Source organism: Macrosteles quadrilineatus, unplaced genomic scaffold (assembly GCF_028750875.1).
Source record: "Macrosteles quadrilineatus isolate MER2022 unplaced genomic scaffold, UCM_ALF_1.0 Scaffold_2__2_contigs__length_208266976, whole genome shotgun sequence".
Taxonomy (NCBI): Eukaryota; Metazoa; Arthropoda; class Insecta; order Hemiptera; family Cicadellidae; genus Macrosteles; species Macrosteles quadrilineatus.
In genome coordinates, this window is record NW_026542595.1 from 46,620,746 (window position 1) to 46,645,699 (window position 24,954).

Below are 24,954 nucleotides of genomic sequence, written 5' to 3' on the forward strand. Positions count from 1 at the left end.
CTCAAAGAAAAAAAAGTTTAAATTTTGAATTTTGTAAAGGAATGAGTCACTCATTCCTTCTTAGGCAAGAAGAGACTAGCAGAGACAACTGACAGAAAAGTCTCTACAGGCAAGGCTCAGCAATAGTAGTTCAGTTGACTTAATGCATTAGTGAACAGTGGTTGTATTTCAATATGTGTTGTAAAAGTTAGTTTTGATATGGAGTGTTCAATAGGAGTTTTAACTAGTGAGTTATGTCATAAATCTGAATACCAGCCTTTTTCTAAGGATATATATATATAAAGTAACTGATTTCAATGTAAGTGAACAACTATTATTAGAGCTACGATTATCAAGTAAACTAGAAACAATTTGCAACTACCATAAATTGAAGTATCTTAATAAGTACCATCATATATTTTGTAGAAGTTGTTGTGACCCATTAGGTATCCATAAAAAACCTATTAGAAATGGATTAAGGGAGATCTTATTTGAACATTTACAAAGGAATCAAAATGTTCCCGTTGTCTTGATCCCTGGAAAATCACTTTGTCCTACATGTAATAAGTCATTAAATATATCCCCTACTTCAAAAATAATTAAATTGAGTAAAACAAAACGCCATTCAGCTTTAAAATATAAAACCGAAAAAATAAGTACAGCTGTGAAAAGAAAATTGGCATACACTTTCAATGAGAGTGTTACAAATGAAGGAGCTAGGAAGAAACTGAAGACGATTTGTCAAATGATTACAAGAAACTTATCGCACAGTTGCAAACAAAATGTAAACTAAGTAAAAAAGAAGAAAAACTTAAGATCATAAGTCTGTTACCTAGTTCTTGGTCCGAACAACGGATATGTAAAGAGTTGATGTTACTGATTATCAAGTACGATTATCACGAAAACTAATGAAAAGTCAAGGTGTTTTACCTGAATTAAAAAATAAGGATGGCCACAGATTAAGTAATGAAGTTGTTAATGATGTCATTAAGTTTTATGAAGACGATGAAAATAGTCGGTTATCCCCCGGAAAAAGGAATGTGTTTCATTGGGTCACAAAGTTTATAAACAAAAAATACTAATACTGTATACATTGAATGAGTTGTTTGTGGCTTTCAAAGAAAAATATCCTAGCCATAAAATTGGTAGGTCAGATTTTTGCTCCTTAAGGCCCAAGTGGTGTGTTTTACCTGGGTCATCTGGTACACACAGTGTATGTGTGTGCAAGTACCACCAGAATGTAAAACTTATGATTGCTGGAGCAAACCTCAATAGGTACTGATTACAAAGACTTAATTGATTTACTGGTTTGCAACTCTGAGAGTAGTGAATGCATGCTTGATCTTTGTGAGCTCTGCCCAGGTAGACGATTTCTTATTGAGCTACTAGGCACTGAAACCGATGATTACTTTTATGCAGTGGGTTAGTACTGATCGAGCAGAACTAATCACTCGAACTATGCCGGTTGATGACTTTTTTGAGGCCTTAGTTGACAGGCTTATTGAATTAAAATACCCCCGCCGCAGCAAACCTGCCATGACATCCACAGTTGTGGACAATTATCATTGGTTAGCCACAGAGAAAGCCCGAGGCAGGTCAGAGATCGTGGAAAGTGCAAAACAGCATAACACCCACGCGAACTACATAAACAGGACACTCACTAAATACGGCATAACACATACGCAAACTACTGTACATACACAGGACACTCACTAAATGCGGCAAAACACAAACGCAAACTACTGTACATAAACAGGACACTCACTAAATACGGCATAACACATACGCAAACTACTGTACATACACAGGATACCAAGTAAATGCGGCATAACACCCACGCGAACTACATAAACAGGACACTCACTAAATACGGCATAACACATACGCAAACTACTGTACATAAACAGGACACCCGATTAATACGGCATACTCAAACTTAAAATACCCCCGCCGCAGCAAACCTGCCGACTAAGCGAATTTCCATTTGTCTGAATTGATTTTTAGTTAAATATATTTTAATAACATTAGGTTTAACGAGTACCTAGGTTTGCTGCTACAAGGAAACTAATAAAGTAGTGTGTTTTTAGTAAAATATTGATAGGTTACTATAAAATAAATAAATTTGCCAAGTTTGATCAAAATATATCCATAAAGAAGCAAACTACAACATTTTACAATATTCTCCATAAGAATAACAAGGGAATTTTAAATTTACCATTTTTTTAGTTTTCTCCGTAACCAATAACCGTACAAAAACACTTTGATATACTGAATTGTTTGTTTTTTTAAGCTCTTTAAGAAGGTTTAGAGAAAAATTGGGAAATTTTGTGTTTTGAGGGTAAGAAGTGAGAAAAACCAATTTTTACCCCATAAAACCCCCCATAAAACCCTGTTCCCATGGTCCGATCATGCTGGATCGCGAACTCATTCAAGTTTATCCCACCTTACACCTTCAAACCAAATTTCATCAAAATCGGATAAAAATTACTCAAGTTATCGTGTTCACGGACACACACATATATATATATATATATATATAAATCTATATATATATATATATATATATATATATATATATATATATGCATATATAAAAATTTGAACGAATGGTGTTTTTGGCCTCTGGGGACATTAAAATGAAAAAGTAAATCGGTCCCGGGCCTAAGTCTTACCATGAGACCTACGGTAATAGCTACTTCCCTAAAGGGAAATTCGCTAAAAACATCATTTCATTTCGAAAGCACAGTCTCGATATTTGAAAGACCTTAAGGAAAATTTATCAAACGATGTTTGTGTAGTGTTGTGTGATTTTGCGGAGAACATGACATTTGTTGTACAAGACGAAATTCAAAGTTTTCATAGGTCCAATCCTCAAGCCACCTTGCACCCCTTTGTATTTTACTACAAACAAAATGATGAAGATGGTATTAAATGTAAAAGCTTATGTATTATAAGTGACAACTTGGATCATAACACTGCTACTGTTCACACATTCCAAAAATATTTTGTCGAAGAAGTGAAGAAAGTAGCACCAGAAGTAAAGAAAATAATTTATTTAAGTGATGGATGCAGCGGTCAGTACAAGAGCCGAAAGAACTTCAATAACATTTTTGCCACCACAAGACTGATTTTTATATTGAATGTGAGTGGAACTTCTTTGCCTCCTCACATGGCAAAAATGCCTGAGACGGAATTGGTGGTACCACAAAGAGAGCTGTAACTCAGGCCAGTTTAAAACGTCCTAATAACAATCAAATTTTAACAGCTGAAGAAATGTACAAGTTTTACCTTGATAATATATCAGGCATACATTTTGTTTTTGTAACATCAGAAGAAATTGAAACAAACAGCACAAAATTACAAAAGAGATTTGACGACTGTGTAAAAGTACCGCAGACAAGGGCGTATCATCGATTTGTACCTCTAAGTCAAGCAGAGATAAAATGCTACGAGTATTCAAAATCAGAACGCTTTACTACTAGCAGAACTTCTCTTATTCCAGACTGCAATGCATTTTCATTTGAAATAAATGATACTATAGCTTTTGTTTATGACGATAAATGGTGGATCGGGAGAGTCGTAGAGACATCGGAAGAACATAATGATCTCTGTATTCACTTTTTTCATCCACATGGTCCGAGAACCTCTTTTAAAGCTTCAAAAGATGACAAGGTGTGGGTGCCCATCAGCAAGGTACTAAGAAAACTGTCGCCAACAGAATTTACAACTGCCACAGGTCGGAGTTTCAACATTAGTGAAAAACTTTGTACAGCGATCAGTCAAATTTATACAACAATTTGTTAAGAGCACCAAGTGACAATAACAGCCACCTATTGACAATTTTTATAGGAAATAAGCAATATGTACAGTTAAAGTTAAAATAACAATGTGTCTTTATAATTTATTTTCAATTGGTAAGAGTCTTCGTGTTTGCGACATTGAATAAAACATTATTAAAAAAAAAAAAATTGTAACTTAAAAACTATGCGGGATCTAAAACTGTTTGGAGAAGTACTGCCATATAAGAACTACATCTGAAAAAATATTTAAAGGTGAGTTTTAATTCCTTCTTTAAAATTTTTAACTTCAAAAATGAGAATTTATCTTCCCAAAACGTTAACGTTTATATTTTTTTTTTTATTCACCATTAAGTAGATGTAAGTATTAATTAAGCTTAAAATATAGTAAATTTGATGCTCTTTAAGATGGTTTTTGTTATAACTGAATATCTTTGAAAATGAATGAGATACAGACTTAAACGCAAACCTTTTCAGCAACCATTTTAATTTTAATTGGTTGATTTGATATGGATTGACCCCCATATTTTATTCTGACTCCCTAACCTCTCTTGATTGTTTTTAAATTTTTTTTTACAACATTTATTTCTGGTTCAATTACATTATTCACATAAGTTTTAACAAAATAGAAAAAAGAAAATAACACTAATAAGTTCGCTCAAACTTGAGACGCCCTGTAAGATAGTAAATTAAGATGCAGGTCACATGTTCCATTTCCTTTAAGCTTCGTCCAACAAGAAGTCTTGGGGATTTTCTGTGGTTTGGCCAAGATTGAATGGCAGTGTTCCAGGAACATTGTCTAGAGAATTTAGAAATTTGAAGGTGGAATTTTCAATGAAGGTCGAGACAGACTCTATTCCAAGCTCTTCGTGTATGTTAACCTCTCTTTATCATCTTTGAAAACAAACCCGCTACAAACCGGCTGATTATACATAGAGTGTTCCTCCTAGGGGTAGAATAATTATTGTATTCTCTTAAAAGTTCGTTATTATTATTATTAGTTATGTAGGTCCTATCTCAGCTATTTAGAAATATAAATATTAAGTAAGTAGGGTCGTTAGCTGTTGTTGTGTGCTTTAAGATGAGTAAAAAGCCCCGAACCAGTGCTATGTGGAGTTACTTCCATGTTCTGGATTGGAAGGAAAAATCAGCGAAATGCGACATGTATGGAGCAAAACTTTCCTACAAATCTACCTTTAGTAATTTAAAAAATCACATAAAAAGGGGCATCCAACAGTTTGTTTGGAAAAAGAACCAGCCTTTTAACCTTCAACCAGCTCCTATCCAGCGGCCTCCAGGCAAATTTGGTAGATGAACCGGATGTTTTGGATGTCGGTGGTACTACTCCCTGCAATGATAGACATACTAGTAGTACTAGTGCTAATGCTAGTACACAAAGTGTGTTCCAAGTCCCTATATGTGTATCTCCCTCTACATCCAATGTTCTCCTCCACCTCCTCCTCCAAGGCAGACTCAATTGTCTTGCTTAACCAAACGGATCCCTGCAAAAGAGGATAAAAAAGGACGAGTCTTTATTGAAAACATGAAAACAAATCGACATGTCTTCTTCGTTTATTTACTAAGGACTTTCAACCATTTACTATTGTAGAAGATTCTAGTCTAGATTTAGACGATTTGTGACTTCTTTAAATCCAAATTACAACCTTCTGACAGGGAAACCATTTCTTCAAGCCGGATACAACTGCATTTGAAGAGTCTAACAACAACGTTATAAAAAAGTTAAGCGGCATCGAACGTGTGTGCCTGACAACATACGGCTGGTCGTCATAAGCTTAGGAGAGCTACTTAGCTGTGATGGCACACTTCATTGATACTATAGATTTTTGCCTGCAATCTGTTTTGATGGATTGTTATTAGATAGAGGGTCGACATAAAGCTCATGCCCTAGCTTGCAAAATACGGGAAATAACTGACAGATTTGTTTTGACAGACAATGTCCTTAATGTTGTCACGGACAACGGTGCCAACATAAGGGCGACAATCAAGAATGAGCTCAGATGGCCACATTTTGGCTGTTACACCTACACTTTGAACCTTATAGTAATGGATGCGTTAAAGCAATCTGGAGCTCTAGAAGGTGTAATTGAGAAAATTAAAGTGATTGTCCGTCACTTTAAAAAAAGTAACCATGACAACGAGAAGCTCATCAAATACCAGAAAGACCAAAACAGGAATCCTAAGAAATTAATCATGGATGTGGTCACAAGGTGGAACTCCACCTACTACATGTTAGTAGATGTAAGGTGACAGAGCTGGTGAGTGACGTCACAAAAGCCATGTGGTGCTTAATTGACAGTTAGTCAAAGGTGCGTATCCAGCAGATGGTGGGTCGGAAACGTGTGTTGGTGACGTCATGGTGACGTGTTAGGGCTGGGATGGATCGAGATTTTGAAGGTCGTTGTTTGAGTATAAAAAAATCAGCATATCGGTAGTGGGATGAGTACCGATATGCTCATTTTTTTCTTTATTGAAAGTTAAAACATAGGCCTACATACAAGGAATATAATTGTTTTGAAAACCTAAACCTAATACAGTTTTAACTAAAAAAACTTGGATCATACAGTAACAAAAGTTGTCAAATCACCATCCGCACATGTCGCAATCAAAAAGGCGTTTTTATGGCAAGAAGAGTAAATTACGATTATCGTTCATGCATAGTATACACTCAATGTTTGCTTCTTCTATCGGTGGTGGTATCACAATGTTGTTTGTTGGAATCCTTTTCTTTTGAAGGGCGTTTCTTTCGGTTCTGGATCTCATTTCGTTGCCGAAATCTTGTCCTTTGTATACCAATACGAAAGGAAACTTGGGAAACCATTTCGCGTGTTCTTCCCAAGACACCTTCCCCAGTAGGCCTACCCCACGTGATATTCACACATTTGATGCCCTGTTTACATCAGCTACAGCTTATCTGTTGTTTCATTTTTTATTCGTTCTATTTTTCTCCGTCTTAAAAATTCATTACACTCTTAACATCACTCGTCTGTTCTGCTGCTGTTGATTTGTTTCGTGGTTTTCCTCCGCCACTACTTGTTCCTCCGTTACACTCACAGGAATAGAACCTTCTCTGTTTTCTTCGTCGATGTTTTCCCTCTGTTCCAACGCGTTAACTTGTCTCCACATTTCCACCTCTTGAGGTATCCGGTTGGAAATCGATGTATCTACAGGTCCATGCAATACCTGAACATCCGGTTGATTTTCCATCGTTTCCACTAAGTAATCTATCACGAATGGGGAAGAAAAAACTATCTGCCTCATGTATCTTGCTATCGATGATGTAGCACAAATCAATAAATACAATTTAGAACTGGGAAGTAAAGTTCTTTTATCGTGTTTGGTTAGTTCTCTAAATCTAACTTGCTGCTCGCCTCGCTTTTTAACGACATCTATTTCGATATCGCAGTCTGAGAGCCTGATTGCAATTTTTCTTCCAAACAGATTATTCTCCAAATAACATTATATCAAATGTAAATGTCTAATAAACGGTTCCCAAGCATTTTCTTAAAACAACAAACTTTTAGTTCCATGATTCAATAGCGCAGTTGGAGAATAATCCAACGGCTTGTACATACCTATAGATATAACTTTTATCATACATCTTAAAACTGGATATGATATACGAGGAAATACTTCTATCAACTTGTGAAGAGGCGTTTCCTCTTCTTGTGTTCTCTTTCTTTTTCCCATTACCTTGGTTAGGTTGTTGGTATTTCCATTATTTTCTGTACGCGATTCTTCTTCGTTAAATGATTAGAATTCAGATACTGATTCATTACATTGGTTTTTTGTTTTCTTTATCTTTTAATAACATTGTTGTTGTATCCGTTTCACACTGCGAAGATCTCATCTGGGAAAGCGATGTTTCATGGACTGAGAGTATGGATAAACTGTAGCTGTCCGTTTACTCTGAGTTCTATTTATTTATGGTTGATTCTTCAATTAGGGGCCATTTTGATGTCCCAGAGTTTTTTCTATGTTATATGTGCATAAAAAATAGTTTTGGTATTTTTTACATTTAAAACTTAAGTAACTAGACAAAAATGTGTGAAAAATAAATATATAATATGCCTAAGTAAATAAGAAAAAAAATTAAAATACCGGAAATGTCATTAGCATGGATGTCCCTACCTCACTTTTGTAATTATAGTTGCATGTCATAACCTCAAATAATATAAAATGGTAAATATCTTACATATTTTAACTTACAACCTAATAACAAACGTTTACATGAAAAAGAAATTTTTTTCTATTTTTATAATACTACGGAAGAGCTATAAAATGCTGTCCTCAGATGTAATTGACATTAGCATGGACTAATTTGAACTGAGTTTTTAAAAGGAGGGAAATTTTTCTCCGGAGTGGGAATTGCAGTGGCAGCACTGCCACTGCCTCCTTTCAGATGTAAAAATGATTGTTGGTGGAATGTTTTGTTTCCTGGTGCTGTTACATCAAGTTTTATTGTAAAATTGAGGTCAGTATGTTAATTGGTTGTCATTAGAATGGACTACGCATAACTTAGCCTGTTATAAGTAAAATTATAATACATACTCTCATTGATCACATCAATTACAAGGATTCATGTGTGTTAGTCTTAGTTTTGCATGGGTTAGTTTCAGTAAGTAAAAATTCAAAGATGGCCGCTGTTTGGGCCATCCTTATTTCCCTCCAATCTCCTTACTCTGGTGGAAAGTGAGTGAACTAAGTAATGCAGTGTTTGTGTTTGATTGGTGCTGAACTCTGGTGGGCAAAGCCTGAACTTTGGTGGAGTGGGTGATCTTATCTACTTTCTCTCTCCTGGAAAAGTTTTCAGACAAGCAACATGTCTAAGGTTTTGTTTGGTGCAGTGTTAAAGTTTCTAAGTATTGGTTTAGAGTAAATGTAAATATGTAGTGCTTCAAGTAATTATTTTCTTTAATAACTTCCTATAAAGATGTAAAGATCTTCGAAAGTGGGTAAGATCACTCCAACATCATAAGTGAACATTATTAGCATCAGTAACTTCAACAGACATTATGTGGCCACTTCCCTTCCTTTCTCCAAGTCCATTTAACCACTTTTAAGTATTGGGGAAATTAATGCATCTGGCCAGATTTAAACTAATAAATCTAAATCAAGTTAAATATGACTGTAAGATAAAAGGTACCGTACACTTAATTTCTAGGTAAAAGTAAACTACAATCCATGTTAACTGTGATGAGTGAAAGCCTTAATAAACCAATTGTTTCAAATGTATGTATTGTTCTTCATGTCTAGCCCCAAATAAGTCACCAAAGCAAGTCAGATAATACAGTCCACTTAAGTGTATGTTTGAAATAAAGTCAGTTAAAGTCAAACACGGGCATTGGTCCGAACAGCCGCTTTGTCATTAGCATGGAGATATGATTTGACATTAGCATGGATGTTTATTATCCATGCTAATGACATTTTGTCCATGCTAATGACTGGCTTTTATTTTTAGTCAATAACTACATATATGTTTATTTATAATTTTATATATTTTAATAGATTTTATTTTTTAACATTTATATAGGTCTATAGAAAACGTCCAGATTTAATCGATGATTTTATAGCAATTTATGTGGTGGTTTTAAATTAATTTTTCTTGACTTATTTTCTTATGGTTGTAGTAAAGATTTTGGCTATGGTTTTGGATATGGTTCGATACACAAAGATTCTAGCTATGGGTTTACAAACAATCTGAAATGTGAATGGGCCTAGACCATGTAACTTATTGCCGTATGATTCTCTGTCAAAAAAACAAACCCACAAAACTACATACCTTCAGCTTATTACTACGATAATTTTAACACTAAATCTTTGGTCTGTTTTGCACTTTTATATTAGGAAACTTCTTGTTAAAAAAATTAATACAGATAGATTTCTAACACAGATGATGTGTTGAAATGAACCAAAACCTTTATAAGCTGTTAATGCAGTTTTGGAATTTTTCAGTTTAATTACCAAAAATGGCGATGAAAAAACCTATGAGTAATGAAGAGAGGTTACGGAGAAAAAAAGAGTATGAAAAGAGAAGAAGAGAAAGGATTAAATTAAGTGCTGAAGCTACTGAAGCGTTGAAAAAACAAAAACATGACATTTATGTAAGATTAAAGAATCAGGGAAAAGTCAAAATGATTAATCAGATGACCAGAAGAGAGAAGAAAGAAAGACGTAAACGTTGGAATATAAACACACAAAATAGACGTACCAGAATTAAAGCTGCACAAGAAGCTGAGGGATGGAATACCCCTCCAGAAACTGACAATGAGGATAACCCAGATGTAGTAATAAACCATCAGGAACCTACACGTGATAATAATAAGTTGGTAGCTGGGCCAATTCAAGATCATTCTCCAGAGCTACGAGGACAATGCAGTAGACAGAACAACAGTGGTAAAAGAAGAGAGTTCGTAGGGATAGATCAGCAGCATACAGGGAAATAAGCAAATTAAAAATTGAGATAAAAAGACTTAAGAAATCAAAAGAGAAGTATAAGAAAAGGTTTTACAGAGCTGAAAACAAACGTAGGGCTACTCCAAACGAAGATACAACACCAAGGAAAAAAGTGAAAGAAATCATAAAAAGGAATGGAAGTGTGAACACAGAAGTAAGAAAAGAATTGCTGTGGAGTGCTACAATGAAATTTAATTTGAAAGAAAAATATAAAAACTTGAGGTCACAAAAAGAAAAACAAATTTTTTCCAAAGTAGTAGGAGGTAAAGTTTTGAAAAAATACAGGGTTTTAAACCAGTGTACGGGGTTTCTCCACCACAAAATGTCAAAATCAAATGCAAATAGACTAACTACTTTCTCTTATGAGCGGATGAAATCTGGTACCCAACAGTTTGTTAAAAACCAAATTAAAACATTTTTAGAAAGTGATGTTAATTCTACACTCTGTCCAAGTAAAAGAGACGTAATAAAAAAATATGGTGTTTGTTATCAAAAGCGATACTTAAATGGTACTCTACGGGATCTGCATAGTAAATTTGTTTTAAGCAAATTAAATGTGAGTCTATCCCTATTTTGTAAACTAAGACCACATTGGATCGTCAAAAAAATGTCAATGCTCGTGACACTTGTTTGTGTCAACGACACGAGAATATGCAACTATTAATTTCAAAGTTGCATTCCTTGAACGTCATTAAAGAAAACACACCATTTGAAATAGTCAACAACTTGACATGTTCATGGAAAGAAAGAAAAGACAAATGCTATAAGAACCAATGCTATAAATGTAAAAATAATAACATATGTTATTCAAATTTTGACTCAGAAGAATTAACAGAATATAACGAATGGATATCAGAAACTGAAAAAAGGATAAGTAGTAAAACAAAAAAAGAAATCACTGTGAAGGTTGTAAAGAAAAGAAGAACAAACTGTACAGTTTTAGAACTTGTTAAGAAGTTCCAATCTTTGTTAGACCCTTTCTTACTCCATGAAATGAATATTGCCTACCAGTATGATGCTATAACAGAGTTAAAGTCTAAACTTTCCTCCAAAGATTTACTTCTGAATGTAGACTTTTCTGAAAATTTTATTTGTAAATATTCTTCCGAAATTCAGTCTGTGCATTTTGGCGCTTCAAGGCAACAGGTGTCACTCCACTGCGGTGTTGCATATTCAAAGGATTTCACAAAGGCTTTTGCTACCATATCACCTGTTCTTGATCATGATGCTCCAGCAATAATGGCACATCTTAAACCAATTTTAGAGTACTTCACTGATCAGTGTCCGGAAGTAGAACACCTGCACCTACTGTCAGACAGTGTAAGCTCTCAGTATAGAAATAAATCAATTTTTTTCTCATGGCGACTCGCATACCTGATCTATTTCCAAATTTAAAATCTATTACATGGAATTATTCAGAGTCAGGTCATGGCAAAAATGCTGCTGATGGAGTAGGAGGCTCTCTAAAAAGAATCGGAGACGAAGCTGTGGCTCAAGGAAAAGATATCAATAATTTTGAAAAGTTTATGGAAGAATTACAGTTAAAAGTAGACAAGATTTATGTACTTCCCATCGAAGAAAAGTTCATATTAGAAGAGGGACAGTTCTTGCAGGAAAATGTGTCACGAATAAAGCCTATAAAAGGCACTATGTCAGTACACCAAGCTTGCTGGTCAAGAGAAAATGAAGGGAGTATGATGTTTAGAACTCTTAGTTGTTTTTCTTGTGGGCCTGGTGATAAATGTAACCACTATCATCTCGTGAAGCTAAATGTTCTGACCAAAGAAAATGTTCAAATATTAGAAGAGCTTCCCATGAAAGATCAAGAAAATCTACAAGCTACAAAACCAGTAACCAGACTGAAATATGAGGATGTTTATGGCTCAGATGATAGCTTGGATAGTGGCGAAGGTAAGAGTTATTATTACAATCAAAATAATACTATGTTATTTTAACTATTTTACTTTTTTACATAAAGAACGTTTTCTTGTGGATTTAAAAACAAAAATTAAAAACATGTAGCTTAAAATGATATAACTCAATTGAAATCATAATATAAATTCTTATCTTAATAACTGGTTGTTAACAGTATTTTATGATAAATATTCTTAACATATTTTCACTACCAATTGTATGCTAGATTATTGTTTTTAATTTAGATAGACACAAAGTCAAAACGTAAAATATACCAGTTCATTGAAAGTCAAGCCGATTTTTATTTTACTTTATTGTATTATTAATTACATAATCTGTATAAATGATTTTTGTTTATAGTTTATTAGTAAATTAAGACCCTTTCTACAGGTGGCTCACGACTGAAGATCGGAGGCTGGGTCGTAGTCAATTATGAGGGGACTAAATATCCTGGAGAAATAGTGGGAATGGACAATGAAAGAGCGGAAGTAAAAGTTATGTACCGGTATTCAAGTGATGGAAACAAGTACAAATGGCCTTCGAAAGAAGATAAGATGAAATACAAGTTTAGTGATGTGGTGAAATTGATTGATCCACCTGTTCCGTGCAGCAGTCGGTCATCATATTTCACTTTTAAGGATTTTTTTTAATTTCCTGGATAATTTTGTTGTTGCAATATTAACATTACATTTCTATTATTTCAAGTAAACAGATGTAATTATCCTCTATACAAATATAATGCCAATTATTCATATACTAGGTGAAACCCGTCGAAATCGACGGTTACTTTCTAGGCTTACGCTAATTCATCTACGGAAACTTAGGTGTAGTGGAATATACTTGAAGTAGCTGCTTAAATAGTATTTGTTCTTTATGCATTTTTTTACAGCCGAAATGTCGTGTTATTTTCAATCATGTTAACAACCCAGTGGGCCACGGTCCGTAATATAGGCCACTGCAAATAATTTGTCAAGATAGGTACCATTTTAGGCAAGGTTTTCTGTCTTTGGATGTAATTAGACACGATAAGAACACAATAAACTTCTTCTGCAGATAAATAATCTGCTGGAGAAATATTAGCGGAATTATAAATGTTACAAAGTGAGTTCAAGCATTTTGTAACAATACGGGTAAGTTACATAGTATTTTTTTAGGCTGCTGCTCAGTGCACTTCAAGAATATATTTCTTAGAGATAAATCAAATGGTTTTTGTTGCTGTGTAGCGCTAGTAAACATGCACAGCACAACCCATTTCGTTCTTCTAATAACATTCAAAGGCTCTCTAAGAGTTCAAATTCTTATTTTTATACGTAGGCCTATCTATATTATGTGTTCACTATGCTGAATGAATAAATCTACGTAATCTCTCTCAAAAGTTTGTAGTAAATTGCAGATTTACAGCTTAATGACTTTCTAAATCGTGCACATATTTCTACATAAATATTGTAAAATGTTTTATCCAGTTGCTGTAAGCTACTATTAATTTAACAAAATATGGACATGGCTCAAATGGGCAACGTGCCCTTCTGCACTTGTATTATTTTGTATTGTATTAAACATTCGAATGTTTTTCAATGATTGAAAACATGTATGAAAATAATCTCATGAACCTATGATGATCTGTAGAATTATGATAAAATGTACTCAAAAGTGGTGAAAAGGGCAAACAACAACCCGTACAACAGATATTAGATAGTTCAATAAGAAATTATTGTAAGAATTCTGTGATAAACGGAATTTCCACTGATTTCGTAATTGAACGTTATATTGCAAAATATAACATGATAGAAAAGAAAATCAATTTTAAAATCAGAAAATAACATTGCAAATACTCCTTTTGGACAACTCAGTAACTCCCAATATAAATGTGTGTTGTTTAAAACACAATTTAAAAATTAACAGCTGTTTCATTAAAAAGATCCACATGGCCAAAATGTAAACAAATCTGTCGAGGGATCTTTAAAGGCTTCTGGGGCAGAGCCCTAAGGGACTTTACTTCATGTTTCTTTTGATAACTCATCTATAGACCAAGGCCTTTCTTTGGAGACCTCTATCAAGTTTCTACGCCCAGCCGTTCTCTCAAATTAGTGGAGACAAAGTTTCCAATTAAATATTTAGATTCTCCCATGTTAATCTTATGGGAGAAAACCTAACTTTGATGGATGATCCTGCCCAATCTAATAAAGATTTCAAAAAACTAAAAACACTTTGCAAAACTACAGATCAGGGCAATTTTTTTGACACTTCAATCATCAAAATCGGTCCAAAAATGAGGGAGGAGTTCTGTTTACAAAAATCGGCTTAGCGTATTATATATATATAGATGTTGGTCTTTTATTTACGAAACCGTCATTAGCATGGACCTAATGTCATTAGCATGGCTAGGTTAGTTTAAAAAAGGTCATAAAACATAAAAAATAAATAAAGTAGCTCTGCCAGCAATGTAGGCATGCCCTATGACAAGTAATAAATCATTTCAATTGATAAAATTGCAGAAAAACCTTTTTTGTTATTTTTATTTTTTACCAAGTCAAAATGGCCTCTAACTGGAGAATCACCCTTATACTCTCCCCAACAAGTGTTTCCATTCTACAACACTACTTTTACAATTCCTGTCAGACGGGTGTGTCTAGTTCTAGCTCTGAGTAGCAGGATATTTATTTGTTGGTTCACAGTTTACTTGCCCGTTGTGGGGATTTATGACCAATATAATTATTGCAGATTTGTTGTATATAGTCAATATTAGTTCACAGATTTTGGTGTGGTGTCCAGTACAGTTTAAGTTGTCAATATTAATATTATAATTGACAAGAAAATAATCTGAGTTGTATTACAATAATTTTCATGTACAGGATTATCTTGACTTACTGAATAATACCAAAATATTTTATTATTTTATTAGATTGAAGGTGTTTTCAAGCAATCTGTGTAGTTTCAAGTGATTTAAATAATATTTAACTATTATGTCAATTTGATCTCAAACTGGCAAATTGAATTGCACAGACCTGTCTGATTTGGACAAACTAAAAGTGTAAAAAATGAATTCTTGATTCGTTTTAAAAGTAAATAATGTTTTATTAAAATTAAATAATGAAATTTCTCAAATATTGTTCACAAAAAAGCTTTTGAGTTGCATTGTTTACTAAAAAAAATTATTTTATTCAAATGCTTATCTACAATGTGATCATCTAAGACACTTGTTATTTATATTATGGGTTATTTCAGGCTTCTTATGTATAGCCTACAAAAGATCTCACGTCTCGCTGTTGATGGAAACGAAGCTGGAATATAATGTTAATTGGAATATAATTATACGAGATTGATTCAATTTGGACAGTTATAACCCAAACTAGTAAGGTAAAACACCGATCTTCGACACGTCATCTTATTTCGACATGATATCCAATAGCGCAAATAAACAACTGCTGCGCATTGCATTTTAGTTCGTCTGCTACTCAAACATCAGCTGGCGTTCTTCTTTTCCCCGCTCCACCAACCTACAAATCTCCCTCCTAATTAGTTCGTTAGTTACGTTCTGTTTCTTGGAGGCAGTGCACGGACTAACCAATTCCAGGTAAGAATCTTATTGAACTAGCTAAAAAGTAGGCATGTGAATTCTAAACATTATTTAACTTTGAAGTATAATATAACATTGCTGATTAATTTTACAATTAAATGGGATGTTTAAAATTAAAAAGAATATAGTTTTGAGAACGTTTTAACTTGTTTTATAATTAATTTTAACGGTGTCGAACTTACGTTTTCATTTACATACCTTCTCGAATTACGACAGTAGATGTCGAATATAGGTTTTAAATTGTCACGTCAAACGTAATTTCGACAGCAGAATTAAATCAATTCAACTTTTTGTTTTATTTTGCAAATAAGGATATATTACAGCTATTATTGGTAATAAATTATCGTAGAAATATGAATCTATGGTTTAAAAATTGAACTTTCAAAGCCGGTTTAACTGTAGCATGTACGTGAATTAGGACCTAAAATTATTGCGTTGTATTTTAAATTTTAATGCTGTATTATGTTATATTAAATGTAATAAAATATAATGCATATCAGTTTTCAAACTAAAATAATGTAATTTAACATATTTTAGGAGTTTCTCTGTATTAATAAATAGGGTGTCGAACTTATGTTTTCATGTACATATCTTCCCGAATGTAGTGGGGTCAAATGAATTTACAGGGAATAATTAATTAACTAATGGCAAACAAAAATAATATGAAACATTTCAGAATCATTTAAAGCAATAATTTACGCGGGAACTGAATATCGATTAGTGGAACAGTCTAAATTTCAAGTTCAAGGGGAGTCGCCTTAGAGAAAGAAAGAAGAACTAGGCTATTCTATTACAGCCGGTGTCAGTCTCCAATCAGATACGAGAATCGCGTCACGTGACTTGTATCTGGCTCGGTATTGGTGGAGGTTTCGGGCACTGCATGTCGGGATTGATACAAACTAGAAGGACGGCTTCCTCCTTCTTCCTACTTCTTCGTCTACTTCATACGCCATTATACAGAGCAAAAAGGACATATGTAAAATTTGACGACATCCAACCGAGTTTATTGTGACAACGAAATCCATCATCTTGTGATCCACCAGCTAATCATCCTGTTCCACCTAGGGTAATGACTAATGATAAAACATACAAGCCAACTAGTAACACTCAAATCACAGTAACCGAGGTAAACATAAATAATGTTATAACAAGTTTTAATCAGCATTGAGATACTGATTTTGCCCATTCTATCTCTACAGACATTCATGATGAAAAACAAATGAGCGCTGAAGTAGTAGTTGTTTTCAAGAAGCGATTTGGAAAGCCCAAGATTCAAGATTTTGTAAATAACCATCTCACCAGACAAAGAACCTTGGAGGGTGCTTCCGTGTATGGTTTAGTGACCAAAAAGACCTACTACAGCAAACCAACAAAAGCCTCGTTTGACTTAGCATTCAATAAGTTAACAGAAGATTTTCTAAAACTAAAACTAAAAAAACTAATTTGCTCGCCCATGGGTTGTGAACGAGACAAAGTCACTGTAGAACACTTTGCTAAGAATATAGTTGGAATTCAACAAAAAACTGGGGCACTTGTAAATATAGTTGCATTTAATGAAAAATCAAGAAGGTCTCTTTTTAATGGATTAACATCTTTTTAAGATATTAGTTCCTATCGAACTCTAAGTGCCGGTAATTACAGTCGAAAAAAATACACAGAACAAATCAACCCTGCATCAAAAATCCACTGTTGGGACAATCGACAAACCCAGATTTATATCTAAACACCGAACCATCATGTTCCCATCTTGATCCCACAACCTCTTCCCCGATTGATATTCCCTCTCCCCTCTCATTCAACCTATCCAACTTATCAAACCAATCTTTTCTTTTAAACCTAAGCTCACCTGCCAATTTCCCACAGACTCCTAATTCGCAGTGTGACCAAAACTCCATAATGATCCCCCCGGAAACACCGAATCGATCCTCACCCAAAACACCGACCTTGACCCCGCAAAATATGAAGGCAAAAATGACGACACCATTTAAAGACGCGCTTTACTGGCCTGAACAGAAGCCACCAAAATCAAAAACCATCAGGAAAAAAAATAATTTCCAAGCGCGGCAACGTCTGCAGAATGGAAAAATTTCTATCAGCAAAAAGAAGAAGATAAATTAAGAACAGACAAGGAGAAGGAGGAAAGGAAACGATTGCGGGAAGGTAGACAAAAAGCAAGAAAGGAAATGGACGAAGTGAGGGCTAAAAAAAAGAGAAGATCCGATTACGAGTCCGAAGAAGGCGACGACGTTGAGGAAGACCTAGAAGGAGTGCACGCCCAAGAAGAATCTCCCGTGGAAGAGACACCTCTGCCACTAGATCTAGACAATCTCCGACAAAGCCAGTGGGTAGTCGTGCCATATATGAACAACGATGAACCGAAAAACTATGTGAGACAAATTTTGTCAATTAACGGCGAAGGAAATGCAAAAAGTGTAACGGTTAAGTTCTTGGAAAGTTTCTTAAAAAAAAGAAGTTCAAGTGGCCAATCAACGATGATGTGGACAATGTTCAAGTCAAGGAAATAGTACGCATATTAAGAGAACCAAATTTCGACCGATGGGGCTACCTGACGTTTACTGACTTTTCATCATTTTAAGTGTTTTTCCATCTTCGTAAAATCATAGATCAAACATAACTATGTTTTATCTATGGTAAAATAATCCCTTGCATGTATGTAATTTTTTTTTTTTTTAGATGTTCAAATTATTCCTTTGTTTACCTATTTCTAGTCCCATTAATTGTCTTGTTGCTCAATTTTATGCATGTGGATTTTCATTTATTTCTAGTCGCTTAATGTATTTTATGATTTGTTTTAAGCATGTAGATTATTTATCTTTTAGGCGTTGTTGTATATTGTTTTCATTAGTAGGCTAAAGCATTCGATGTCATCACTGGGTTCTCAGTTTTTCAGTATGAGCCGCGCCTATTCAGTTTATTATACACTACGTACAATACAACACTTTTTACCCATGCTGTGATGGGGCATCCTCAGTGGTAATGCCGCGACTAGAAGGACAGGGTGAATCATTGTTATTTTACTCATACTATGACATGTGGGAGAGGAGTAATCTCGCCAGGCAATCCATGGAATGTGACCCCCCTGCATGAGTCATGTACATTCCAGGGACTGCCTAGTTCAAGGGGAGTCACCTTAGAGAAAGAAAGAAGAACTAGGCTATTCTATTACAGCCGGTGTCAGTCTCCAATCAGATACGAGAATCGCGTCACGTGACTTGTATCTGGCTCGGTATTGGTGGAGGTTTCGGGCACTGCATGTCGGGATTGATACAAACCTAGAAGGACGGCTTCCTCCTTCTTCCTACTTCTTCGTCTAAATATACAGTATATTTGGCTTTATAAAAGGTTTACTGTTTAGCGAACATATAATTCTTCATTAAAATAATGTAAAAAATAACATCCCTGTGTGTTTTCTTGATGGCCATCAAGTGTCGTCCTTGAAGGCAGTATTTAGTTACTGTTTTGTATTATTTTTACTAATCGTAATCTACTAACTGTGCGCTAATAGTGGGTTTCGATTGTTATAAACTAGAAAGAGTCACTATAAAACCATTTTTCACAACATTTGGTTTGTAGTAAAATATTGCACCACTCAATTGACTTCCGGACAATTTAAATGATATTTAGATATGATTCCTACCCAGGAAAAATGCCCTAAAATATTGGTAGGGAGTTCTGAAACATTCTGTATGTTGTCGTATTGCAATGTTACATCTTATATTTTTGCAAAAGTATATATTTATTTAAATTTAATTTTGAGAACAGGAATCGCAATAGGAAAACGTGCGAAACAGTTTTGGCAGGGGCGAAGAACTTTCACTTCCACGGCTTGTCAAAACTCTTGGCCTTGAGACTATTTTTCACCGCGGAGGTGAGAAAACCACGTACATAACTGCTGACAGTTGCGTTGTATTGGTTAGCTGTGGATGTGAGTGATACTTGAGCGATACATGACATATTGTTCTTTGTGAGGCGTAGTGCTACCATTGTTTTGTTTTACGTTATCCGTTATCAATTACGTCTACAACGGTACATTGGATTGTTATTTTGCATTGGATATTAGCATTATATTAGGTAAGTTATTGATTTATTATTATGTTACTATGTTAGAGGATAAGACTACGTCCATGATAATTGAGACTTTGAACACTTATTAATGCTACCTACAATACAAAGACAATGATAGATTTTAAGGTGTAATCAAATAACATGTTGAATAGTTTGTACTTCAAACGAAGAGCTATCACATTAGTTCCAAACCCATCAATAGTGTAATTTTCTAACACATTTCAGTAAAACTATGTTCAGACAGATGAAAATTCCCTTAGTCTGCAGGTTTGCTGCGGAAGGAGTATTTATTAATGTTTACAAAAATATGTCTAACAAATGATTCTCATAAAACTCAGGATACAAATATTTTTATTGTTCATTAGTGGTGTGGGTCAGAAGATTTACAACAAATTAAAACCAAAATCTTGGCCAAAAACTAAAGAACTAAGCTCTATTTAAATTTAAAATTCCTTATGTTCCCAACTTTCACCTAAACCTCTACTGAGTGTTGAAAAGCAAAGATTCCGTGCTTGGAAACAGGGAGAAAATGAATCATTTAATGATTTCTTAAGTAGTTTGAAAAAACTCAGTGTTCATTGAGGTTTTGGGACGGAGGAGCGACTTCAAGAAGAAATATTAGATCAAATCACATCACTACAGGTATTAGGAATAAGCAAACACAAAATTATTTTCTAAGGAAACCTAACCTAACCCTTGATGATGCGGTAAAGAAGGCTTTGGCTGACGAGTTAGCTGACAAAGGGGTTGAGAATTTGCATTCTAGGGAAATCAAATATTTAAATGGAAATGTTTCTAAAATAGGTCCCTCTGATAGAGTTAAATATTTTCCAAATAAAAAGACCCAGAGTGTTCTAGATTGAATGAATAAAACCATTATAAACGAAATAACCTTTAGTTAGGCTTTATTGAACAACGAATCTAGCATGATATCAAAGTTTACAATATGAACCAAAACATCAAAGTAAACAAAAACAATTTCTAAACATTTGAACAGATGTTTCAATGTACAGATAGAAAGGAATTATATGACATTCTTCCCCTTCTAGCTGACATAGTCTTTTAAATACAAAGGTGCGTGTTTACTCCTGCAGCTTCTCCTTAGAGGAACATGGTCTTGATTCAGTATTTCTTCTTCTTGGAAGATAGGCTCAGTTTCGACCTCAACTTCAGAACTTTTTAATTTATTTGTAGATTTGAGTTTGAGCCTTCTTCATGTCGTAGATTTGAGTTTGAGTCTTCTTCATCTCGTAGATTGGAGTTTGAGTCTTCTTCATGACATGACACTTCTCCTACAGGTGCTAAATGCCTGGAACTCACTGTAGTTTCACGGCCATCTGCATATCTTATGTGAGAATACTCAGGATTGCCCTCAAGGAGCAGTACTTCTTCAACGAGTGGTTCGTATTTTGAGCTCCTGACAGACCGTTTTATGAGCACTGGACCTGGGTTCATGAGCCACGAGGGAGTTGTCTTACCATTACTAGATCTTCTAGAAAAGAGAAATAGTCTTTCATGTGGTGTTGTATTTGTTGAAGTACACAATAACGACCGGATAGAGTGCAAAGCTTCTAAATGTACTTTTTCCCAATCAGATATGTCCAGATTTTTACTTTTAAGTGATAGTTCGATTGTCTTCCATATAATACCAACATACCTCTCAGCTTGTCCGTTACCCTGAGGATTGTAAGCTGTTGTACGACTAGTAGCAACTCCTAGTAAACATAAAAATGATTTTAGCTCTTGAGACATAAAACATGAACCTCTGTCAGAATGAATATAAGCCGGTATTCCAAATATTGAGAAAAGTTCCTTAAGTCTCGGAATAACAGTCCTAGCAGTTGTGTATTGAGTAGGGAATGCGAATGGAAATCGAGAGTATTCATCTACGACTATTAAAAGATAACGATTTCTACTTTTGGATGGAAGTGGCCCTTTTAAATCTATATTCAGTCTTTCGAATGGTTGAGTAGCTTTGATAAGTTGTCCTTCATGTTTGTGGAATCGAGGTTTCACCTCTAAACAGGTTCGACAGGAGGAAGTTACTTTCCTGATTTCATCCAGTGAATAAGGCAAGTTTTTACTTCGAGCCCAATGATACATTCGAGACACTCCTGGATGACATAAAGCGTCATGTAGTGATACTAGGTTTGATAAACTTCCTTCCATCGATGAACACACCCTGGACAAAGCATCTGCTGTTTTGTTCTCTTTTCCAGCTCTGTAAATAATCTCATACTTGTAAAAAGATAACTCAATTCTCCATCTCATTATTTTATCATTCTTGATTTTGCTCGCATTCCGATCACTGAACATGAATGCTACAGATCGTTGGTCTGTTATAAGGCGAAAGTGTTTGCCTATGAGATAGTGCCTCCATTTTCTTAAAGCCTCAACTATTGCATATGCTTCTTTCTCAATTGATGAATGTTTCTGTTCCGAGTTTGTTAGTGTTCTAGAGAAAAACGCTACTGGTCTATCATCAATAGTCAAAGCTGCTCCTATTGCATGATTTGATGCATCAGTTTCAACTGTTAACAACCCATCACAGTCAATCGAAGAAGTTACTGCATTAACAATGTCTTGTGTGTCTTTGGAATACACATTTAGCTTCTTCATTCAGTGGAAATGAACTTCTGTTTAAACAGCTCACCTTTTCAGAAAATTTAGGAATGAATTGTGAATAGTGGGAGAACATACCAAGAGCTCTGTGAAGAGAATTTGAGTTGGTTGGAATGGGAAGATCTCGAAGTGGTTGCAAACGATCTGGAACTGGTCTTATTGATTTATGACTGATTACATAACCTAATAGATGGATCACAGCTGTAGAAAACTTGCATTTATGTTTATTCAAGGTAAGATTATATTTGGAAACAGCTTTCATGAAATTGCTCAAGTTCCTGTCATGTTCAGCCTGATCATTGCCACAGATTGTTATATCATCCACATAAATTTGAACACCTTCAAGTTTTTCATAAGTGATTACCCAGTTCTTGGTCCAAACAACGGATATGTAAAGAGTTTGATGTTACTGATTATCAAGTACGATTATCACGAAAACTAATGAAAAGTCAAGGTGTTTTACCTGAATTAAAAAATAAGGATGGCCACAGATTAAGTAATGAAGTTGTTAATGATGTCATTAAGTTTTATGAAGACGATGAAAATAGTCGGTTATCCCCCGGAAAAAGGAATGTGTTTCATTGGGTCACAAAGTTTATAAACAAAAAATACTAATACTGTATACATTGAATGAGTTGTTTGTGGCTTTCAAAGAAAAATATCCTAGCCATAAAATTGGTAGGTCAGATTTTTGCTCCTTAAGGCCCAAGTGGTGTGTTTTACCTGGGTCATCTGGTACACACAGTGTATGTGTGTGCAAGTACCACCAGAATGTAAAACTTATGATTGCTGGAGCAAACCTCAATAGGTACTGATTACAAAGACTTAATTGATTTACTGGTTTGCAACTCTGAGAGTAGTGAATGCATGCTTGATCTTTGTGAGCTCTGCCCAGGTAGACGATTTCTTATTGAGCTACTAGGCACTGAAACTGATGATATTACTTTTATGCAGTGGGTTAGTACTGATCGAGCAGAACTAATCACTCGAACTATGCCGGTTGATGACTTTTTTGAGGCCTTAGTTGACAGGCTTATTGAGTTAAAAAAAAACAACATTGCTGAACGAGTTCTCAATGGGACAAATCGACCGAATACTCGCCTGTATAGTTGGGTCGATGTGACAGTTGAGGAAATTAAAAAAAATCTGGGCGCTTCTGATCAACATGGGTTTGATGAAGAAAAAAAGGCTTGAATCTAAATGGTCGACTGTGCCTAATCTGATTACGCCTTTTTTCCTAACACCATGTCGCTTAGAAGATTTCAGTTGATTCTGTCAATGTTCCAGGTGTCGAGTCGTCCACTAATACCCCGGGGTCACCCAGGGTGGGTTAAAGTGAGCGACTTCGTTAACCCATTGGTAGAAGCTTTTCGCAATTTATTTGTCCCGCATCAAGAAATATGAATTGATGAAAGCATGATTGGCATGAAAAACAGGTGCGTTTTCATTCAATACATGCCAAACAAGCGTCATGCTCGATTAGGGATAAAGAAATTTGAACTGTGCGATTTACGCACCGGTTACGTGTTAGACAGCGTAATGTATTCTGGGAGGGATTTTTTTGGCTGAAGGCCCTCTCGCCTTCACTCAAAAAGTCGTGCTGTACCTTATGGACCGCTGCAATCTGTTGCGTAAGAGATACCACCTGTTTACTGACAACTACTACACAAAGTTACCTCTGGCGCGTTCACTGTACGAAGCCAAGTCTTACTTGACTGGTACAGTGAACAAGAGGAGTAAGGAGCTGTCAAAAACGGTTCTGCAGGCCAAGCTTTGTGTTGGGGAATCATTGTATTTCAGGAAAGGGAATGAGAACATCCTTTTGCTGAAATTCAAGGAGAAAGCCACTCGTAAACCGGTCCACCTCATCTCCACTGCTTGTCATGCAGAAAACGTCGAAGTAAACAGGGGGTATGACGTCGTGACCAAGCCCATGGTGATACATCGCTACAATCAACACATGGGAGGTGTTGATAGTAAAGAAAAAAGTATCTACCATGTGACTTGTTCACGACAGACCAAAAAGTACTGGAAGAAAATTGTGTACAATTACATGGATATGGCGATCTTCAATGCCTACCTACTCCCTATTAGCTGTCTAACCAACAGCCTATGAGTAGGGTTGAGTTTATGAACGACATAGTCATGTCATTGGTACGCAGTAACGTCGTGCAGCCTTTGGAGGGTGAAATACCTGTCACCCAAGTCCAGAACGAAGCCCATACCCTGACGAAAACGCAGTCTAAAAGGAACTGCGAGGTATGTGTCCTGGAGGAACAACCGACGCGCTGCAGGAGCTTTTATAGTTGTCTGGGCTGTGGTGTAGGGGTCCATCCTCAGTGTTACGAAAGCCTGCAGCACTTCCGCTGGAATAGACGTGGGCGTCGAGTGCAACAGGAGGCGGCAGTTGCGTCAGAATCTGATTCAGACAACTAGAGACATTCCCTCCTGATAGGGCTTACATTTTTCATCTAGTCCTACTTATGTCACTCTCCTGGTTGCTAA

The 24,954-nt window shown here is 35.3% G+C and overlaps 2 protein-coding genes across 2 annotated transcripts; one reads left to right on the forward strand and one right to left on the reverse strand.

The window, feature by feature from the left end:
- Positions 1-21,006: 21,006 nt before the first annotated feature.
- Positions 21,007-22,446, reverse strand: LOC128984145 (uncharacterized). Its single transcript, XM_054403434.1, has one exon. The coding sequence runs from the start codon at positions 22,444-22,446 to the stop codon at positions 21,007-21,009; it is 1,440 nt and encodes a 479-aa protein (XP_054259409.1).
- Positions 22,447-24,058: 1,612 nt separating this feature from the next.
- LOC128984146 (uncharacterized) lies at positions 24,059-24,565 on the forward strand. Its single transcript, XM_054403435.1, has one exon. It carries the CDS (start codon positions 24,059-24,061, stop codon positions 24,563-24,565), a length of 507 nt encoding a protein of 168 aa, XP_054259410.1.
- The last annotated feature ends 389 nt before the right edge of the window (positions 24,566-24,954 follow it).